We start from the raw sequence: 22078 nt of genomic DNA, 5'->3' as shown, positions 1-22078 counted from the left end.
AGATGGAAATCAGTTAGACATCAATGACTTGATGCAAACATCTGCTTTTTATGCTACTATTCTCGCTGTAAAAACCCTCGAGATAGTTATGCCTTGCTAAATAAAGTGTGCCTGGGCTTTTAAAGATATACTATAAAAAAATCATAATTACTGCTGAACTACCTCGCTGGCCCTCAAAAACTAATTTCAAATTGCGGAATGTCAAATTTCTCCATTTAATGACAAAACCCCATAGCTTTTTAAAATTTTTCTTAAAAATTCAAGTTTGTAAATGACATTTCAGCACTGTTGTTACACCACTGACTGCAAAATCTGGGCAATTATTTACAAATATGCCCAAATGTTGAAATAGCCGAATCAGACAATAGGGCCAAACTTTTAAAGGCAATCATTTGTTAATGTAACGGTTTATATTGCTGAATCTGTACCAAATAAAAGTGATAAAATCAGCAATAATGCCTATTTATAATTTAAACCGATGATGTTGTGAACTGTAAAATGTGCTGTGGTACTGTACAAACTCAAACAAAACTCTAAATTGGATGGAACAACATCAGAAAATTACGAAGGAAACTCAGCTTTCAAAATATGTCTGTATTTCAAGAATTCACAGGCATTGCTGCAATTAAAATAAATAGAAAAGACAATGATTTATGTCTGGTTTTGAAACATTGCTAAAAGACAATAAATGAATACCAGCAGAGTGACATAGACCATGGGGTATCATTAGGTTAGAGGAAAATCATTACAGAAATCTTTCTTTTAATTACCCAGAGTATGGAAAAGTGACTGGGGAGCTACAGAATAATATGGGGCAGGAGTTTTTGCTGAGCGGGTGGGCACGCGCCCGACCCGCTTGAGTGTAAAATGACGCACGATGACGTCAGGCGAGCGTCCCAATGTCATCGTGCATTTGCGCGATATTTCGGTCAGCTGGCGCGCACGGGAGTCGCTCGCACACCCGCAGACAATTAAAAGGCCTATTAAGGCCATTAGCACTGTAATTGACTTAAATTTTTTGCTTTCCGTCCAACCTTAGGGTTGGTGGGCAGGCAAAAAGACCTTTGGATTTTTTGTGAAACCTCATCGACGGGCAGGATAAGGTTTTGATCCGTCATTAAAAAAAATATTTTTAAAATTTCATCCTAATTTCTAACATGCCCCTGCTCATGTGACAGACTCACATGAGGGGACATGTTTTTTAACATTTCAAAAATCTTTATTTTTAATTGTCAATATTCTTCCCGCACGCATGTGCGAACTTGTGTTCTTGCCCTCAGCCCCACCCCCGCCCCCCACCACAGGCAGTTCTGAGCGCTGAAACATGTGTTTCTCGCTGGCGGGCCTTAATTGGCCCACCAGCGTGAAATCACGGTCCGGCCCTGATTGCGGGTGGCAGTCAGCTTCCCAACTACTCCCGCTGACCCCCGCCCTGGAAAAAATCCAGTCCATGAAGAAATGCTAATGTCAGTGCCAGTTTTCGATATCCAGTACTAGTTTAATTTAGACATCGTATCTGGAAAGTGATTGTTTATTAGGAAATATCTGAGAAACAATCCCTAGCTGAAACGTTTCAGATTATTTGAAGAAGGAATGACAATTTTGATTTCAAGGAATTATTATGTGCCAATGACTGATGAATAAAATGTTTGCAGAAATATATTGGTTCTATTTTGGTCTATATCAATTGGAACCATAATGCAGCTTAGGGGCAATGCATGGATTCCACCTTTTGCTCACTTGTGGGGCAATATATAACGGAGGTGACAAGAGTCTCACCCGCAAGCTGGAAAGCCGGCAAGAGCTTCCTTTTAGGAGGGCCTGCCACATAGACTGCCACGCAGGCACTTAACTGGACAGAGGCAAGCCTTCCTCTGGATCAAGGATCCCAGGGGAGGAAATTATGCCACTCCCAAGGACTGTCTGCCAGTCAGGGGCCAGCAGAGGTGCATTGCTTGGCAGCGCCACCAGAGAGACGGTGGCTGCTTCTAGAGGCCCAGAATTGATGAGCAACTCAGGCCACAGTGAGTGATGGTAGGAAGCGGGTCATGGGATAGGGGTCATGGGGGAGAATGGGAGGGATGTCAGCAGCAAGGGCAGGGGTGGCTCTCAACTAACACCTCCCTTCCCGTTGCTGGGTTCCTCAATCAGGCACTGGGTGCCTTTGAACGAGAGACACCTCCCCACTCCCCCGGAAGCCTGAAATCAACCCCGATAGATTCTTCTTCAGGCAGATACACAGACAGATGATCAGATTGACTTGTTGAGTAAATGTGGGTCAGATCCAATTAAGAGTCTCCAAAGTGCAGTCCTAAGTTAACTGATCACATCTAGAACAACAATGGAGGTGCCATAATTAGTATCAAGTTTCCTTGGACAAGGAACAAGATTCATCATCTTATGGCAAAGTTCAGGGATTTCATACTTCACTGTAGCAGCTTCAATCCTTGGCTAATTTAGTAAATAATATGGCCTGGATTTTCACTTCCGAGGCAGGTGCGCAGAGCCGGGAAATTTCCTGGTTCGCCGCATCCACCTCAGGAAAACGTGCTCCAAATGGTGGGCTCTTCATTCTGGAGGTGCGGGTGCAGGATGGAGTTGGGCCTGACACTCCTAGCCATAGTTGGAGGCAGCCACAGGGGCTGCCGAGTGTCGAGAATGGCTGTTTAATGTTTCCTTATGCATTAGTCTTCATCGCTCACACCCCCTCAATCCAAACATACATCCCATGTCCATACATGACAACTCATGCCTGCCCCCAATGGACTATCACACTCTCCATGCTAACCCATAGCCCCCACCCACCTCCATGGCCTTTGATAGCCTGAATGCCAAATTAGTGCCAACTCATGCCAACACATGACTCCCCCACCCATCCCCATGGTCATATATAGTCCCTACGCCAGCTTAGTGCCAACTCATGCTACCAACCTCCCTTGTCCCTACACCCTTCATGCCAACTCATCCAGTGTTCATCATGGGCCATGTTGAGATAAAAAAATAGAGTTCTAAGTATTTATTACAGACTTCACTGTGTTAAAAAGAAACACTCATTCATGAAAGCCCATTCAATACATTTAAATCCCCTCAAGTATTTTAATCCCATTTAAATCATTTAATAACCTCTAATCCTTTAATAATCTCTTTGAGCTGTCAATCAAACTGTGATCTTAAAGTTCCCCATTGTGATAATCATGGGTTATGGAAAGCAGTCGAACACGTATAATGCTATAATTATAGCATTAGGGTTATGTCAACAAACAGCTATTGAAACTGCTAGAACAGATTTTTTTTTTCAACTCTCCCAGACACAGTCAAGCAGTTTTTACAATTTTTAAAGGGCTAGCTATTTAATTTACCTGACAGATTAACGAATCTTGAAACAAGATTAACTGATCTATAATTTTCTGCCTTATCCATTTACCAGTTCCTGAACAGGAGTATTACTTATATCACCTGCTCATTTTTTGGTACAATCTCCATTTAGGTGTGCAATAACCTAATACCACTGCTAATTGTGATCCTAACTCTTCACTGTGTCAATTTGAATACCATATATATTTTACTGCATACTTGGAGCTTTGTTTAAAACAGAAGGCAAAGCCCGTATTTTATAACTGTGTTCAGAAAAGATAGAGTGAGACAGCTATATTAGTTATGTTATTAGTTAGTTACTTCAGTTATGAAGATAAATTGGAGAAGTTGGGACTGTTTTCCCTGGAGAAAAGAAGGATGAGAAGGTTTGATAGAGGTATTCAAAATCATGAGGGCAGAGTAGATATCAAGAAATTGTCTCTACTTGTAAAAGGATTGAGAACGGAAGGACACAGATTTAAAATAATTAGCAAAATAAGCAAAAGTGACACGAGGAATTTTTTTTTCATGTGGCAAGTGGTTAAGACCTGGAATTTACTGCCTGAGGGAATGGTGGAGGCAAGTTCAATTGATGCCTTCAAAAGGGAATTAGACAGTCATCTAAAAAAGAGGAATGCACAAGGTTACAGGGAGAAGGTGGGAGAATGACAATAAGTAAGTTGTTCATTTGAAGAGCCGGTGCAGGCACAATGGGCCAAATGGCCTCCTTTGTGCTGTAACATCTCTATGTTCTGTGTTTCTTTGTAATAGTCAATTTGTGTTTATTACCTCTGATAGCAGGTATTCCCCAGCAAAACACTGAGAACTGCAGATACTTCCAACCATCCTGAAGCCCCAGAAACAGGAAGTACATCGAATAGGTCCTTTGCCTGGAAAAAATAGAATTTGTATTGTCAGTGAGCCAGATGAACTCCTGGCATATATTTGGAATGAATTCTGTGCCCAACTGAAAATTTAATAAAAGACTTCAAATATGCCCATGTGGATCTATTGCTGCCTAAACAGGTTTAAATGATTTTGGGTTTGGATATATCTGTCCATTTTTTAAAAATGGCAGCACACAGGTAAATGCATTTGCTGCTCTCCTACCAAGATAGGCATTACATTGCAAAGGACTATGAAAGCAGAAAGTTGTGACCAGGAAATGGATGACACCCTAAACAACTACATGGAAAAGCAACAAACATTTTTCAATTGTCCACTAGTCACAGCCTGCCAAGATGAGAATGACCCGTTTATTCCTACTCTCTGTTTTCTGCCTGTTAGCCAATCCTTAATCCATGCCAGTATATTACCTCTTATTCCATGTGCTTTAATTTTGCTAATCAACCTCCTGTGGGGGACTTTATCAAAAGCCTTCCGAAAATCCAAGTATACTATGTTCACTGATTCCCTTTTTCAATTCTGTTAGTATCATCCTCAAAAAACTCCAAGTTCATCAAAGATGATTTCCCATTCATAAATCCATGTTGACTGTGCCCAATCAGATCATTATTATCCGAATGTCCATTTATCACATCCTTTATAACAGATTCTAGCATTTTCCTTACTATTGATGTAAGGCTCACAGGTCTGCAGTTGGGTGGTCAGTTAGCAGCCATGGGTGTAGGAATGGGGGCAGGACTGTTGAAGTGTGAGCCCCATTTAAAGACATCATTGCAGCCATTAATGTGGCTGCTGTTTGAGTGAAAAATGCAAGATAAAGGGATTAAGGAAGAAAGGCAGAGTCCTTCCATCGAGGCAGGGATGCCCTTCAATTCTCCAATGCTGACCTGGAGGTCTTCCTTGGAGGCAGTGAGGGAGAGGAGTGAGGTCCTGTTTCTGGAAGGTGGAAGGAGAAAGCCACCCAGTGAAACTAAGCTGGCATGGGTTGAGAAGGATGAGACGGTCAGTAATCAAACCGTGGTGCAGAGGAATTGGCTCAGGATGGAAAATATTCAATGACCTTCTTTGTTCTAGCAAGGTGAGTGCAATGCCAGGACCTAATGACAAGCCTCTGGGTATTCAGCCTCCAGCAGACACACCAGCTGAGGAGCCTGAAGCTGCAAGCTGCTCCTGAATATGGGAAGATTATGTGCCCAGGGAACTTACTGACCCCTCAGCAAGGCTCAGAGCCATAGTGCTATTGAGGACTTGTCAGCAATGATACATGTACATGAGATTGAACACTGGTCAAAGAGGCCGCAGTGTTATATCTCTGTCTCTTGTCCTTGCAGGAGAAAAAGGCTCACAATGCCAGAAAGAGGACTCTGACAGGAGGAAGAATGCCTCATCACTACATTGTGACAGTGATGGAGGAGAGGGCCATGGAAATCGAAGGGTGGTCCTGCAGGAGCAAGTCGGAAAAGGGGAGATGGACATTCTTGTGCAGAAAGTGAAAAGATATTGCAATCTGTAGATGAAGGGGATGGAGTGCACTCCTCTCCATCTGACAACATGCCAAAGACTCAGCAGCATTGGCAAACCTCAGCACTGCAGAGGCTTCTGCTTTTAAAGGCTAATTCTCCTGGTCTCTTCTTGTGTCTGTCATAGGTTCTGACATGGTGAAGCAATGCCTGAGTCCTGTCACAGCACCAGGGCACTCATAAGGAGCAGAGACAGCACAGCCAGCATGTCAAATTTTACAAGCACCTCCACCAGTGCAGGTACAGGCACATCAGTCGATCCTCACCTGCACTTAGATAGGGTGTCCCTGGGTGATGAGTATGGCACTGGTGTACAGGAGCAGTGTGAGAGACAGAGGCGGCTTTGGATAGTCCCCTTTGGAGGATGGAGGACAGACATAGTCCTGCTCAGCTGAGTGCAGATGCAGGGCCTCAGAAGTCACAAGAAAGGAGGCTCTATTTAAATCTGGAGCAACAGATGTTCACCCACATATTAGATTTCCCTGAGGAAGTGCAGGGTTCTGGGCTGAGAATGGAAGAGCCAATTCAGCTTATGCAAACAACCTGGCTTTGAGCCAATGAGCTCCTCCATTGCGAGAGTGGCTAACCTCATGGAGAGCCATATACGATAGTACTCAGAGTATTGGACACAGGAACTGCACGCTGATGTGCACAAAATGTATGCCACACTCTGTAGCATGGACCAGTCAGGGCACTTGGGGCACAGAGATGCTTGGAGTAGATGCCATTTGGGTCCCAGCTGGTGGTCCCATCCAGCCATCCAGAGCACCAGCCAAAGTCTAAGGTAGTCACCAAGGAGAATGGGGGTGCTACCTCCTCATCAGACACCATCATCACTGGCCTCCTGGCCTCTCTGACTGAGGGAAAATCTGTGCAGCAGGGCCCACTGGCTGAGGCTGTGCCTGAATTGTCGCCAGTGCAGCAGCCACTACGCCCCACTGGCACCTCCGTGATGAGGCCGGCTGCCATGTGCACCTCAGCTGAAAACTGAGATAAATGAGCAGGATGCCTCCTCTGAGGTCACAATGGAAGCACTGTGTAGAAGTGGCCAAAAGTGGAGGCCACCATGTCGGTAGAGCACAAAGTGGGTCACCAGGGATTGCCGTACCTGTAAATGTGCATTTTCTTAACTTTCTGAATGCACTGTAAATATTAACACATGACCCCAGAGGTGTGAGCTTCCTTTCTTTAATGGTGACACTGGAAAAGAGGAATGAGGTGGGTGAAAGGATACAAAGGTTCTTGAAGGGAGACAATGAGATCCCTGGACTGATCTGCATTGTTCATTGGCAGTAAGCTGTGTCTGCAATGGAAATGCTCCCACAGGCAGCTCAAAGTGAAGTGATCATGCCATTCCCCCCAGGTTAAAAAGGCTCAGCTGAGAAGTACCCGGATCCTTGACATCTATGGTACCCTGACAAGACCCTTGAGTCCAGCCCAGAGTCTGACCACCTCTCTGTTCTGTATCTTCCTCCTCCTCCTCATCTTCCTCCTCCTCTTCCATTTGTTGTCTCTTGTAAAAATCACACCTGTCTGATGTATCCTGAGCTATGCTTATCTTTGCTTGTGTAACTTGTGTAAATCCACATAAAACTATCAAAAGAAAAATACCACAGATGCTGGAAATACTATCATTAAGCATGCTGATAAGTGGTGGTACGTGATGAACAGACTTCTACCTTGCAGAACATAAACTGTCCAATTACTCCTCATGCCTCTCCATGGGCTATAGTCCCCAGCACTGAACACCAATTGTGCTTCTCAGCCTGGAACTGACCTCATCTCCTCTGGCGATCTTTCCAAACAGACACTTTTGCCCCTGTCCACCTCTCCTTTCTGCTATTAATCCTGTTTCACCAGTGTTCTTGTTGACAATTTTGCACACCTTTGGATCAATTCTTTTGACTGCCTTGATGAATGAAAAGTTCATGAAGCTCAGTTTTCTTTTGTGCCAAACTCACCTTTTCCATCACCATCTTAATTTTTCTATAAAGTCAATTTTTTTCCCCAAAGAGAGAGACTCGTATTCATATAATGCCTGAGAATGTCAACTTAGATTATATGATCAAGTTTTTAAGTAGTGCTTGACTCTCTGACCGTAAGTCTTAAACTTACCATCACAGGCTTTACAACTAGGGTGGCACCGTTCACAAGTCTGTTCCCACTTATCTTCATAGTATCGTTCTGGACATGAGCGATAGCATCTGTTTTGCGATTTCATCAGGAAATGATCTTCCTGACAGCTCAGACATTCTGCATCACCCGGACCCCAGCACTCTTTACAGCTTGTGTGACAGTTTTCACAAACTCCAGTTGATACATTTGCAAAACGCCTAAAACAAATGATGTGTGGTAATAAGTATCTTGTTTACAACATAGAAAGCACTTATATTCCTTTTGAAATATTTTATTTCAAGGTCATGGAGAAAAAGTGCACAGGTCAAATAATTATCAAGTGGAAGCTTTTTTTAAAATTATGATCATCTTGAATTTGATTTTAACCATAACAGCTTTCTTTTTTGCTCAACAGTGAGTTTTTAAGGAAACAGATCTGCTCAAGTACTGTAAGCTGAAGAATGTAATACAACAAGTCACTGTCAGCTGATGAAACTAATAGGAAACATTTCCATTAATGTTTAAACATTCAACAGTAAGTCATGCTCCTGACGGTGAAAATATGCAATTATCTACTCCCTATTGGAGAATAGCATCAAAACTTATGGGAAAGTTTTAAAAATAAACAGGAATTATAATTAGCAAAGTTCCATAAAGAATTGAAACATTTTAAGAAATCAAGCTCAAATAGAAAAGGCATAAAATATTCATAAAGGAAGGAAAATATAAACAAACATAAAAATCAAATAACAAGTAAATCCCATAATTAATTACACAAACAAAAGGGATATTATATCCAAGGAATAGGACCAACTCACAACAACTGGCACACAAAGGAACAAAGGTTACGTAATACTAAGGACAGGATCATAATACAGCTGTATCCTGCCCAAGATTGTAACAGAGCAAACTATCTACACAAAGTGGAGGAATTAAACCCACACCTAAAGTTATGTGCATCACTACAAAATGTGAGAAACTGAAGCATCCAGGTCATTAATACTTTCAGAGTCAGTGGGGCTCAGCAATTTCAGTGTAATAACAATAACAGGTGAAAATTGGTGCAAACAATTGTAAAGTTAAGCACATAAGCATGGAATTTGCTCTGTGGGGTGTGAAAGGAAAGGGGATAGGGAAAGGGGAATGGGTATGGGAAAAGGGAAGGGAAAGGAGAGGAGAGAAGGAAGGCAGCAATGTGATGATGACCAGATATCCTGTTTTTGGGATGTTGGTTGAGGGATAAATATTGGCCAAGGCATTATGGATAACTGGCATTCTGTTCTTTGAAATAGTGCCATGGAATCTTTCACATCCACCAGAGTAGGCAGATGGGGCCTCAATTTAATGCTTCATCTAAAAGACAACAACTTATATTTTCTTTAGTGCAATTGAAACGTCCCAATGTGCTTCCCAGGAGCATTATAAAACAAAGTATGACACTGAGCCACATAAGGAGATATCAGGTCAGATGGCCAAAGCTTGGGTCAAAGAGGTAGATTTTAAGAGGTGTCTTAAAGGAATAAAGCGAGGTAGAGAGGTGGAGAGGAGAAGGGAGGGTATTCCAGACTGAAGGCACGGCCACTAATGGTGGAGCAATCAAAATTGGGAATGCACAATCGGCCAGAATTTGAGGAACGCAGGTATCTCAGACAGCTGTGGGGCTCAAAGAAATTACAGAGACAGGATGGGGAAAGACCAGGGGGGAGTTGAAAACAAGGATGGGAATTTTAAAATCAAAACGTTGCTTGATCAGGAACCAATAAAGGTCAGTGAGCACAGGGTAGATAGGGGAATAGCACTGCTGTGGGTTAAGACACAAGCAGCTGATTTTTGAATGACCACAAGTTTACAGAGGGTAGAATGTGGGAGACCAGCCAGGAGTATGTTGCAATAGTCGAGTCTAGAAATAATGAAGGCATGATGAAGGGTTTCTGTATTAGGTGAACAGAGATGGGGCAAAGTAAAATGATGATACCAGGTTTTAGAGATGTCACAAATGTGAGGACAGAAGCTCATCTCAGGATCAAATGTGACACTGAGGTTCCGAACAGAATGGCTTAATCTCAGACTGCTACCAGCAAGAGGGATGGAGTTGGTATTGAGCCAATGGAGTTTGGATTAGTGAGCAAAAACAATGGCTTCAATTCTACAGATATTTAATTGGAGGAAATTTCTGCTCGCCCACTACTGGATGTTGGTTAAGCAGTCTGATAATTTAATAACAGTGGAGAAGTCGAGAGGGGTGGTGGTGAGGTAGAGTGGGTTGTCATCAGCGTGCATGTGAAAACTAACATCGTGCCTTTGAATGATATCACAAAAGGGCAACATGTAGATCAGAAACAGGTGGGGGCCAAGGAAGGATTCTTGGAGGGCACCAGAGGTGGCAGTGCGGGAGCAGAGAAGCCATAGCAAATGATTTTCTGGCTACAATTTGATAGATAAGAATGTAACAATATGAGAGCAGTGGCACCCAGCACAGTGAAGATTCATTGGAGGAGGATGGTGGCCATGCCTTCAGCTACCTAGGCTCTAAGCTCTGCAATACCCTTCGTATGCCTTTCCAGCTCTCTACCTCACTCCTTTGAGATACCCTTTAAAACTTACTTTGCTCAAGCTTTTGGTCATCTGACCTTAATAGCTCCTTGTGTGGCTGGGTGTTGTGCTTTGTTTTATAATGCTCCTGTGAAGCACCTGCTTTACTCTGTAAAGATATCATATGAGTTGTTATTGATGTTGTTGATTCACAAAGTGAACTATTGACATCCACTAGTAGGAAGCACGTGCTCTACCAATAGCCTTCATTATTTTTTACTGTCTCAGTTAAAAAAGAAACAATTTAGTCCAAATTTACTTCCAATCAATTGCTTTTTTCTCTACTATATAGGAATAGATAATGCAACAGACTCCATTGTGTCAGCTATTCTATTCAACTATTTCACCTCCAGCTGTATCCTCACTGTCTCTATTAGGTCCTCAAAGTTACTGGATTGGAGCTGACATAAATTGAGGTTTCTCCCGCAAGGATAAGATTTGGGACAAGCTATGAACCCAGTGGTTTCCATCCTATTTGTACAAATAGTTCACACACTGATAGAGCAGCATAAATGAAGGAACATTGACATGATGATAGCATGGTCATCTGTCATAAACTCTGATTTCTGCCTTTCCCAGATCCCAAGGAAGTGTATACCTGTATAAATCAGGTATGCCTGCATAAATTTGGGTTGATTTTTTTGAATATAGAGAATTGAGGGGTGATCTGATCAAAGTGTTTAAAATGTTAAAAGGGTTTGAGTTTAGAGCATCAGGTGACCAGTGAACCATTACTTTTTGTCAATTCTCAGGAGAGGGAATAGCATTGTGGCTCAAGTTTTTTATATTTACAAGTTTTTCTCAGTAGCTGCTGTTATCCTCCAAAAATCCTTTCATTTGACTTAGCCATTAGTCATCAATATGAAATGTTGTCAACAGCTTTCTGAATACTCAAGTATATAACATTAACTGCATTCTCCTCACATTACATGAGAATAATCATTTCAAAAAATCCCCATGTACATTAAATATGATCTTCTGAATCCACACTAATAATTCCTTAACAAGTTATTCTTTTCCAAGTGTTCACTCACTAGCCCAAAATTATTTGAAAATTTTCCAACAGCTGGTGTTACATTTTTGCCTCAGTTTCCAGGCATGTTTTTTTTTACACTTTTCTTTAAACAGGTTCCCACAATTCTACAGTAAAATCCATTATAAAAAAATAAATTGTTTGCCATTCTTCTGGCAATGTTTTTCCTGGTTTCCATTAATAACCTTAATTAATTTTTAAAAATAAATTAAGTGAGTTGCAAGGCATAAACTTAAAGCTGTAAACTATAAACAGTGAACATTTAAAGCATCTTTAACAGACCCTGTTATATACTCTGACACTCAAAGGGAAAAGAGCAAATTTAATTCTTCAATCTAGCAGTCTCTCCAGTTCAACTTCCAGTGAAACAACTTTAATCTGATCTGCAGCACCTACCCAGATCCACATGTCTTGACACACATCAGTTTCAGTCTATACCAGTCTGCTTTACAGGTAAGGCACTGTGTGCTAGACCTCCCATTGCAGGTTTCACAGCTTTTGTGACAAGCAAAGCAGTGATGTCTGTTCTGCTCTGTGTAGTATCCATCTGGACAAGTGTCTACACATGTCTTATCTAATTGAAAGATAAATGGTTAAAATAATTAGTACAACAGGATAAAACAGTAAAACGTGGAACACCTCTACCATGTTGTTGTTGAGAAAGGAATTTAAAAAGTACATTGTAAAGCACACTTTTGTCAAGATTAACCAATTTTTCAACATAATCCTTGAAAGTGTCAGATCTCATTGGGAATGTAAATCTAATGGAGTTAATCATGAAAATTTCTGACAAATTGAACGTTATATAATTTTCAGTAATAGCAGTTTCAAAGCAATTCTTATATAGCCAACATTTTTTGTATTAATAAAACAACTTCATGTTTATTTGTGCATATTGGGCTGGATTTAATGTAAGTGATGAGAGACTCACCTACTGTTTGGAGAACCAGTGGTAGATCCATGCCGCTTCCGTGGGGGAAGCCCAACAAAATCGATTGCCCATCAGGGCACTGATTTGGCACCCAGGGGAGTAAATCTTGCGCCCAGAGGTCTGCCAGCCAATCAGAGGCCGACAGCTTTCCATTGCTGGTAGTGCTACCAGGAGCAGTTGCCAGGAATGTTCTTAGGACTTCACAAGGGACACATGTGAGTGAGGGCTGGATGGGGGTCATAAGAATGGGGTTGCCTGAGGTTGGGGCAGGGCGTTTGCAGGCAAGTGCAATGGGGTAACGTTCAGTATTCCACTTCCCGATGCTGGGCCCCATGATTGGGCACTGAGTGCCTGTGAATGAGGATCCACCTACGAGGCTGCAGGCAAACCCAACAGTGTTCGCTGGGTGGCCTTCAAGAAGTACAGGAGGGATGTGTGAATCTCACTTAATCCCTGAGCCGCCACTAAATTCCTGATGGGTTTAGGATTAATTGGTGTCAAGTGGCTCATTAATGAGCTTAATAGACATCCTGCCATGAACAGGCAAGTTGTGTGCATCAGTCCCTTCTCACCTCCGATGTAATTGTGGCAGGTTTTCCCACAGCCTGTAGACTGACATGCGGCCTCATATGCGATTTAGTGAACCCGCCTGCCATGTTTCCCATTACATCGGGCTGAATTAAATTCTGTCTATAGAGTGTGTCTGGCTATTTGCCAGTGAGTGAATCAACCATCATTGCTATAATCCTCCTTTTTGAGTGGATGGTGGAAGGCAGTGATTTCACGTGCAAGGTGCGAGAGGCTCACAAATAATAAGAGCTGAGCACCTCATATGAATGTCTCACAAACTCATTGAGGCTGTAGCATAAATCTGTTGAACCAGACAGTATCCTCCCTTCTTCCTTGGTTTTGTCTCTGTTCTCAGCATCCCGCACCCCCAACTCACCCTCATCCCCTCACAATCAACTGAATAACCAAGTTCTAAAATATAGTTCCAGTGACACTAAGGGCAGAATTTTACATTTGGCATACAGGCGCCCGCCCGACACGTCGGAACATAAAATGACACGCGATGACATCATGCGCACCCCGACATCACCGCGCATCATCGTGATATTTCGCTAGACGGGCGCTATGAGGATGGAGGCGTGTCTACCATTAATTAACGGGCCAGTTAAGGCCCTTGAGGCACCTATTGACTGTGATTTTATGCAGCCTGTGCGATTTTAAGGGTGTTGCATGGGCACAATGGGCAGGCGGGTTGGCCACATTTTCAAAAACCTCATCCACGAGCGGGATAAGAGGGGTGAGTGGGCTTGTAAATGTGAGTTGTTAGTACTTAAGCTCTGGAGGAGTCATAACACTTGGGGCCTTCTAGGTATCAGACAGTCTTCACTTACCCTGGGTACGGGGATTGTGGTCTCTGCTGGACGCACCTCATCTGAGGAGGAAGAGAGGGCCAGAAGTGGGGGGAGGCCAGGTGTCCCTATTCAGCCTCCAGGTGAGTGACCTGTAGGGGGACGGGCGCAGGCACAAGGGGCACAGGGCCAACAGGATGTCCAAGGCGGAAGGGGCCGCAGAAGACGCCACTATCATGCTGCCAGGATTTACAGGCGGAGATGCAGCTACCTCAATATGCCTGAGGTGCAGTGTCGAAGGAGGCTCTGTCTCTCAAGGGAGACCGTGACCTCCATCTGTCAGATGGCGGCACTGAGATCAGCTCCAACTGTGTGGGTGGACACCCCATGCAAGTGGCGCTGAAGGTCACAGTGGCTCTCAAGTTCTATGCCTCCGGCTCTTTCCAGGGGTTGGAGGATGATCTTTGTGGAGTCTCCTAATCAGTTGTCCACAGTTGTGTCAAGCAGGTTACAGACGCTCTGTTCAGGCATGCATTGACTTTCATTCACTACCGCATGGACAAGGCCAGCCAGGTAGAGCAAGCCAGAGGCTTTGCAGCGATTGCTGGGTTCCCCCACATCCAGGGTGCTATAGACTGTACACACATGTGGCCATCAAGGTGCCAGCAGGTAAGCTCAGTGCGTTTGTCAACAGGAAGGGCTTCCACTCCATGAACGTGCAGATAGTGTGTGACCACAGGATGCAGATTCTGCAAGTCTGTGCAAGTACCCAGGCAGCTCCCATGACGCTTACATCCTGAGACACTCCCAGGTGTCAAGGCTCTTCAGTGCTCCAGCCTGGCTGGATGGATGGCTGCTAGGTGACAAGGTGGCTCACGACGCTTCTGCGCCATCCAAGAACAGAGGCCGAGCAGTGGTACAATAGAAGCCACACCTCCACAAGGGCTGTGGTAGAGAGAACCATCGGTCTTCTCGAGGTGCGCTTCTGATGCCTGGACCATTCTGGGGGCGCACTGCAATACCCCCCAAATTGTGTGTTACTGATAGTGGTTGCGTGGCTGTGCTCTTCATAATCTGGCGCTGGAAAGGAAGGACACAGCGGAGGACGAGGATGTTGGCGCAGCTGCTCTAGCAGCAGATGATGAGTCCAGTAATGAGTCCGAGGACGAGCACGGTCAGGAGAACGCTGATGGGATAGACGCTGACCTGGGCAATCTCCAGGGAGGCAGGGACACCCGGGACACTTTGATCCAACTTTCCTTCAGCTAGCCTACCAAAGATGAACCACCACCACATTCCAGGGCTGCAGGCTCCATACTCGATACCTGACAGGAACATTTGCTTGGTGAACAACATGCACTATGTGCCATTTCAATAAAGCTTAATGACAAACAAGTCACTCATAACATCATGGGTTACCCTGCACCTGCAGAACTAATGAAGCACCCAGAGGTTTGTTGAACATAAAACACATTTAATGATGTGGTGCCTGGCATACATAAATCAAATTAAATGGAAAGGTGTTCTCCATTACACCTAATAATAATTAACGTATAAGTGGGGGAAAAGAATATCACCACTGATAAGCCCGTGCTGCACTAAAGATGCTTTAAGTTTTCGTTGCGGGTGCTACGTCGAGGTGCTCCCTCCTCGCTGGCATTGGCATTGGAGACAGCCTGCTCACTCTGCCTGTTGGCCTTCATTACCTTGGCAGTCACCAGTGGAGCCTGTGCTGGCCCCACCTGGGAGGGAGCAGCCAGTGCCAAAGCTGGCATCTCCCCAGTTGCCGCAGCCTCATCGGATGCCACGGTCACTGGCGGAGGCGCAGAGGAGCAGCTGCCATCATCTGGAGCGCCCTGAGAGGAGCCCACAGGGACAACAAGCAGCTCGTGCGCCAACGTCAGGTCGCTTTGGGCTTCCCTGCTCACCATTGATGGATGGGCACCTAGTTGGGATACTGGGTGCCCGATCTATCTCCTACACTGACAGTGACACCTGAAGTCATTGCTATTGTGAGGGCTTGCAGGTCCGAGCGCATCCCCAGGAACCACTGATTCAGCTCCTGGAGGAACCTCTCCATGAGAGTCATCACTCTCTCCATGGAGGAGGCATTGCGCTCGGCCCTGAGAGTTATTGCATTACTCATACTCCGCATGAACTCCTCCACAACAGACACCATGGCATGCATTCTCTCGCATCTCCACCGGATCATCCCGCACACCCTGCTTGCACTTCCAGCATCTGCTGCCTCAGGGACGATTCCAGAGGCACATCATCAACCACCGAACTGAGCATGTTCCTGGTCCCCAGCAGTCCTCTGACTGCTGGAATCCTGGGGCATCCACCTCAAGCAAGTGTGAAGTGCCCTCACCACTGTGCACCGAGATACTATCCGATGATCTAATGCCCACCGAAGTGCTGGTATCTGTGCTGGTGCCTGCCTGGCTGAGAGGGTGTGACGCTGGTGCATTTCTATGGTCACTGTCCTCTGGGGTGAGTGGTGGGCCTTCAGGCTCCTGATCCCGAGGGTCTTCTGGAATGGCCTGAAAGGAAGAACAAGGACATTAGTTGAAGTCACTATACTGTTACTGTGCATGCCTGGTACCTGGATCAGGGTGCCCTCGTCTTTCCATTATCAATGGGGTTTCCATGTTTGAGGCTCACATCAATATAGAGATAACAGTGGAATGGCTGCTATTACAGACATTCTAACCTTCTTACACTGCACTCTTACCTCCCTGTGGCACCCCAACCTCACCATGGCCAGTTGACCCGGGCACATGGCGCTTCTCCAGCTCCAGTGCCTCCTGCTCGTATCTACTCAAGATTAGAAGGTGGGGCGGTCCCCCGCCAGTCCGCTGCCTCTCTGCATTGTTATGGGGTGTTTTCTCCTGAAAGAACAGAGGAGCATTGATTAGTCCACCCTGTACCTGCATTGCCATTGTGGCCTGGCCAACCCCACCTGAGGAATACCTCGCAGGGCTCAGCTGATTTGTGACCCTGGAGCCGCAAGACACTCGGTCCAAGCAGCCAGGGCTCACCCCCTTGCCCAGATGCTGCCTCATTGACATTTGCCACTCACACTCTAAGAACTCTGAGGTCCAGTGGGTGAGGGGAATTGGGGAGTGGGGGGGGGGGTGGGGGGCACTCCTACCTGGTGTGCTGAGTGACTTATGCCAACATGGTACTCACCCTTCCCAATCGCAGGAGATCATTGAAGCGCTTGCGGCACGGCACCCATGTGTGCCTCACCACATCATGGGAGTTCACTCTGGATGCCACCTCCTCCCAGGCACTTTTGGTGAGGTGGGTGGGCCTCCTCTCCTGTCCCTGGGGACAAGTATATCTCTGCGTGCTGCCATGTCCTCCAGGAGGGCAGTGAGACACTCGTCGGAAAAATGCAGGGCTGGCTGCCCCGCCCACCTGCCCTCTCGCCTGCCGCGTTCAGCATTGAGGTTCTCCGTACCGAGGTTCCCCGAGTCACTGGCAGCCTTTGCATGGCTGCCGTGGTCGCTTTTGAATCGGCCATTGGACCCGGCGGACATTGAGCTCCTGCTCCAGCCCAGCTCTCCTCGTTGATGCCACTGTCGCGTTATTACACTGGGTGGGCCTTAATTGCCCCACCTGCGTAAAATGGCGGTGCGGAGCTGATCACGGGGTGGCAGTGGGTTTCCCGCCGAGCCCGCCCAACGAGTGTAAAACTCTGGCCCCGGAAATTCTGAAGATTTCACCATAAAGATAGACCACCGCCTTCCTAAATATCGTACAATGATGATGCACACTGGAAGGCAAAAGGCAATAAGAATTGCTCTGGTTGCTAAGTGCTATGATGTCATAGGGCAGAATTTTACGTCCCACAGGCGGGTGCGCATCCAACCCGAACGGACGTGAAATAGCGCGAGACGACATTGGGCAAGCGTCCCAACATCATTGCACACTCACGTGATATTTCACTCGGCGGGCGCAAGTGGCAGTCAGAAATGTGCCAACAATTAAGTGGGCAATTAAGCCCATTAACGATGCAATGAACAGCAATTTCACGTGGCCCGTCCACACTTAGGGTTGGTGGACAGGGCATTCTCCCAGGCGGTATTCATGCTTTTGCTCAAACCTGGGTCCAGGGCAGGATGAAATCTCTGTGGGGAAATAAAATATAAAGAGATATCTGAGGACTAGTTTTTTTATGAGGTATGTTTTCAGGTGCTTAACTGGGTTGCATGGACATATTTTACAGCATCTTTGTCGTTTCCTTTATTCTGCAGAAGTTTGCAGCTCCCCGGGGCAGCTGTCTGCCTTCAGGGAGCTCACCTGCACCCTCAGTTATGTCAGCGCTTGCCCTCTTCCTGCTCCCACCCTGGCAACGCTGAGAATTTCTCAGTGCGCGCTTCATGCTGTCTGGCCGTTAATTGGTCAGCCAGAATGGAATTGCGGTCAGGGGCTGGGTGCAGACGGACATCCATTTCCCGTTCGCTTCCGGGCCCGCCAATCGCGCGTGCCTGTTGAACAAAAAATTCAGGCCATAAGCATGTTTCAGAAGATTTCCTCCATTCAATATTTCTAGACAAAATTTACCAGAAATACTTACTGAGCAAATTGCCAGGAACATAGTTACCAGAACAATGCTCAGCCAAAGGAAAGTTCAGCAAATCAATCTCTGTTAACATGGCAAAACAAATTTAAATACCTATCACGTGCTCATCAAAGTCTTCGTAAAACCAGTAAGACTACACAATGCCAGTGGTAACCACAGTTTTTGTGGAATGGTCTTTAAGTTGATTAAATTGATTACCACTTTGACCCACCAGGGGAATTCTTGCCTTTGTTAAGAAAACAGTCAGTTTACCTGCAACCCAATCTGACTGTTCCTCAATTTGTGTGAGTATCTTCTTTGTCTCTGGTACACACAACTATCAAATTTTGAGAAATTTTAGGAATGAAATTTAAGATCAAAACAAATGAAATTAATTGTAACTTCAAATAAAAAGATAGATTGCAAAGTGACATGCACTAAACTAGGTTACATTTTTAAAACCAAATGAGTGATCGGTACTTCAAAAAGATAGAGAACAACAACATTTATTAACTTCTAGTAAGCCTGAAGACTGAAACAAGGATTATAATATCATTCAAAAAGGAAACTATATCGTGCTGTTTTCCAATTGCTGGAGCTTCGAAAATCCAAAGGCATACTCACTGAGTAAAAAGTAATTGTGAGTACAGCTAAGACAGTCGTGCTCTGTGGGCCCATAACAGCGGTGGCATTTTTTGTGACAGGGCTTACAGATCTTGTCCATGTACATATTTAGGGCACAGTCCTTGTGCATTACACAGTGCTTCTCACTGTTCTTCATCATCCCTTCTCTACAATGAACGCAGTCTGTTGAATAGGGTCCCCCGCAGGTCCTACATGTTTTATGACACTCTACAATTAAAAGAAAAGCACTCAGTAATGGACAGCGACAATTTGTAATGGCAGAATTAAGAATTACAAAATACAAAGGCTTTAATACAAGGGATATAAATTTGTTCTCAGTTTTGCTTTTAATTTTTGGTGGCTGTAAATTTTAAAAGTTACAAAGCCATATTTGAAAGCACATGACTCTCCCCAGATTGTCATGTTGTGTTGCTTCCCAGCTACACCAGTAAGAAATACAGATGCACACCCTGCTCTACAGTGAGGAACTAACAAACCTTATCCATCTAATTTTCACCTTTCCCAATCCAAACTGATTAACAACACCAACAAAATTAGCATACATGTAAGATCACTCATTTCCCCACAGAAAATAGACATATAACCAGGGGCTTAAATTCAGCCTCATTGTGCCTGCTTTATAGGCCTAAAATAGGCACAATGGCAACTGATCTATCAGAGCAGAGTCCTCTGCTTACAATGACATTTGGGCCCTGCTAAATTGGACGGGGGCTCTTTTTAGATGGTCATCACTGTCCTATTCGAATCAGCTTCCTATGTCCATTTCATACCCAGGTTGTTAAATTCCTTTGGATTAATTGCTTTTGATGTGCAAGCTCCAATTGTCTTTCCATGTCTTGAGCAGCCTAAGCAGCAATACTTTGAGGGACCATGGAGTTTGCTCAAACAAGGTTACAAAACCATAGAGTTATAGAATCATGGAAATTTACAGTTCAGAAGGAGACCATTCAGCCCATCATGCCTATTGCCAGACAGAAAACAACTATCTAGCCTAATCCTACTTTCCAACATTTGGTCCATTGCCCTCAAGGTTACGGCACTTCGGCTGCATAGCACTTTTTAAATGTGATGAGGGCTTCTGTCCCTAACACCCTTTCAGGCAATGAATTCAAGTCCACCACCACCTTCTGGATGAAAACATTTCTCCTAAGCTTTCCCCTAATCCTTCTACCAATAACTTTAAATCTATGCTCCCTGCTTATTGGCCTTGCTACCAAGGGAAATAGGTCCGCCCTATCCACTATCTAAACCTATCATAATTCTATACACCTCAATTAAATCTCCTCTCAGCCTTCTCTGTCCCAAAGAAAACAACCCCAGCAAATACAATCTTTTCTCATAGCTAAAATTCTCCATTCTGATGGCAGAATTGTTGTAAATCACCTTTGTACCTTCTCTTGTGCAATCACATTTGTCCTTTAATGCGATGATCAGAACTGTCTACAGTATGCTAGCTGAGTCCTAACTGGTGTTTTATACCGTTGTAGCATAACCTCCCTGCTCTTATGCTCTTTGCCTTGGCTAATGAAAGAAATTATCTTGTATTTCTTCTTAACTGCCTTATCTATGCGTCCTGCTGCTTTCAGAGATCTGTGGACATGGTCCCTCTTTTCCACTTCACTACTCAGTATCCTACCATTTATTGTGTTTTCTCTTGCCTTGTTTGCCCTCACTAAATGCATAACCTTACACTTCAAACTTCAAATGATATGTTGTTTGTGATGTGAAGGGAGAAGGAATGCTTCTTCTGGCTTCACAAACAACTGTGGGTCACCTTGGCCCGCCTCCTTTTCCATCATCTTCCCCTTGCCCCGGACTCACCTGTAGTCCTTGGCTGTGCCCAATATTGGTTAGGCCCCGATAGGCAAGTTGCATCAAGGTGCCTGATTGACGCTTGCAGCTCCCCTGAATAAATTATGATAAGGCCTGTGAATGAATTTAGATGGTCCTTGTGTTCTCTGTGTCAATGCAACGTTGCCGTGCGCCACTGGAATCATAGCCGATTTGGGGTGCTGATTAATTTAGGTCCCCAGATGTCTTCAATGGAATCACTTATCATTGTGGTGATACTTAATGATAGTAATTCAGTGAATTCCAGCCAAAAATGGTAATAAATGGGTAAAATTTATGTATTGGCAAATTATCCTTGGTGGACCTCAAGTTCAGAATTCAGTTTGAGTTATATCTTGAACTGAGAAAATGTGTTTATTTTACAGCAAGATGTAGATGGGAAGTAATGGCCCCCTACTAAAATTAGTTATAATGCCATTCCACAGTATTCCACAAACTAAACACACTAAACCAATGAAGTGCTAATTTGTGACTAAACATTTTAAAAATGCTGTGCCCATGCATCCCTTGGAATCTTAAAATTCTGGTTAATTTCTATTGCTACTGAGCTTACCCTGGCAATCTTGAGTTTCCTTGCTAATGTAAGTTCCTTCAGGACAGGATTTCAAGCACTGCCCATCGTGCATAACCAAAGAAGGATTGGCACACCCTTCACAGTCATCGAAATCTGGACCATCACACACTGAGCATTTAGAATGGCATGCAGTGCATGTAAAGGTCTGAGTGTTTTGAAAGAATCCTGGGGGACAGTCCTGGAGGCAAACACCCTTGTGAGAGAAAAAGTATCTGCTGCATTCTGTGGAAACCAAGCACATTGTTAATTTTCCTGCTTCCAAAGAAGTCATAATGTCATGGCAACTATATAATAATCTCAATAAACTAATTTGTGTAGCAATCAAAATTATAAAGCAAATTATGTAAGAGGTATTGAGTTACTAAAATTAGTCATGCTTTTTACAAGATTATGTTATAAGCAAAGGAAAATAGGAACAGAATTAGGCCATTTAACCTTTTAAACCTACTCTGCATTTATTTGCAATTGGGACTCTGTGATTCCCGGGAGCACGTATCTGAAAATCATGGGCACATTGTCTGTCACTGTCAATCTATTGATTTAATTGAACAGAAAATCAAGGAATTTGTGCCTACGATTTTCCAGTAAGAATAGCCAGCCAGCAAGCCTTGGAAAATTTAGGATCTAGA

General features: G+C 44.4%; 1 protein-coding gene across 1 annotated transcript in view; it reads right to left on the bottom strand.

Annotated features, from left to right (window-relative positions):
* pcsk5b (proprotein convertase subtilisin/kexin type 5b) overlaps positions 1 to 22078 on the bottom strand; it is a 459575-nt gene that overhangs the window by 18820 nt on the left and 418677 nt on the right. Inside the window, exons 31-35 of the mRNA XM_078567301.1 lie at positions 21429 to 21671; positions 19004 to 19231; positions 11917 to 12094; positions 7896 to 8113; positions 4144 to 4244 (exon numbers count right to left, since the gene is read on the bottom strand). Coding sequence (XP_078423427.1) covers positions 4144 to 4244; positions 7896 to 8113; positions 11917 to 12094; positions 19004 to 19231; positions 21429 to 21671 — 968 coding nt within the window. The remainder of the gene's footprint in view (positions 1 to 4143; positions 4245 to 7895; positions 8114 to 11916; positions 12095 to 19003; positions 19232 to 21428; positions 21672 to 22078) is intronic.

This window comes from Cetorhinus maximus, chromosome 2 (assembly GCF_964194155.1).
Source record: "Cetorhinus maximus chromosome 2, sCetMax3.hap1.1, whole genome shotgun sequence".
Lineage (NCBI taxonomy): Eukaryota > Metazoa > Chordata > Chondrichthyes > Lamniformes > Cetorhinidae > Cetorhinus > Cetorhinus maximus.
Note: the sequence above shows the minus strand (reverse complement) of the source record. Positions and strands in the feature narration are given on the sequence as shown.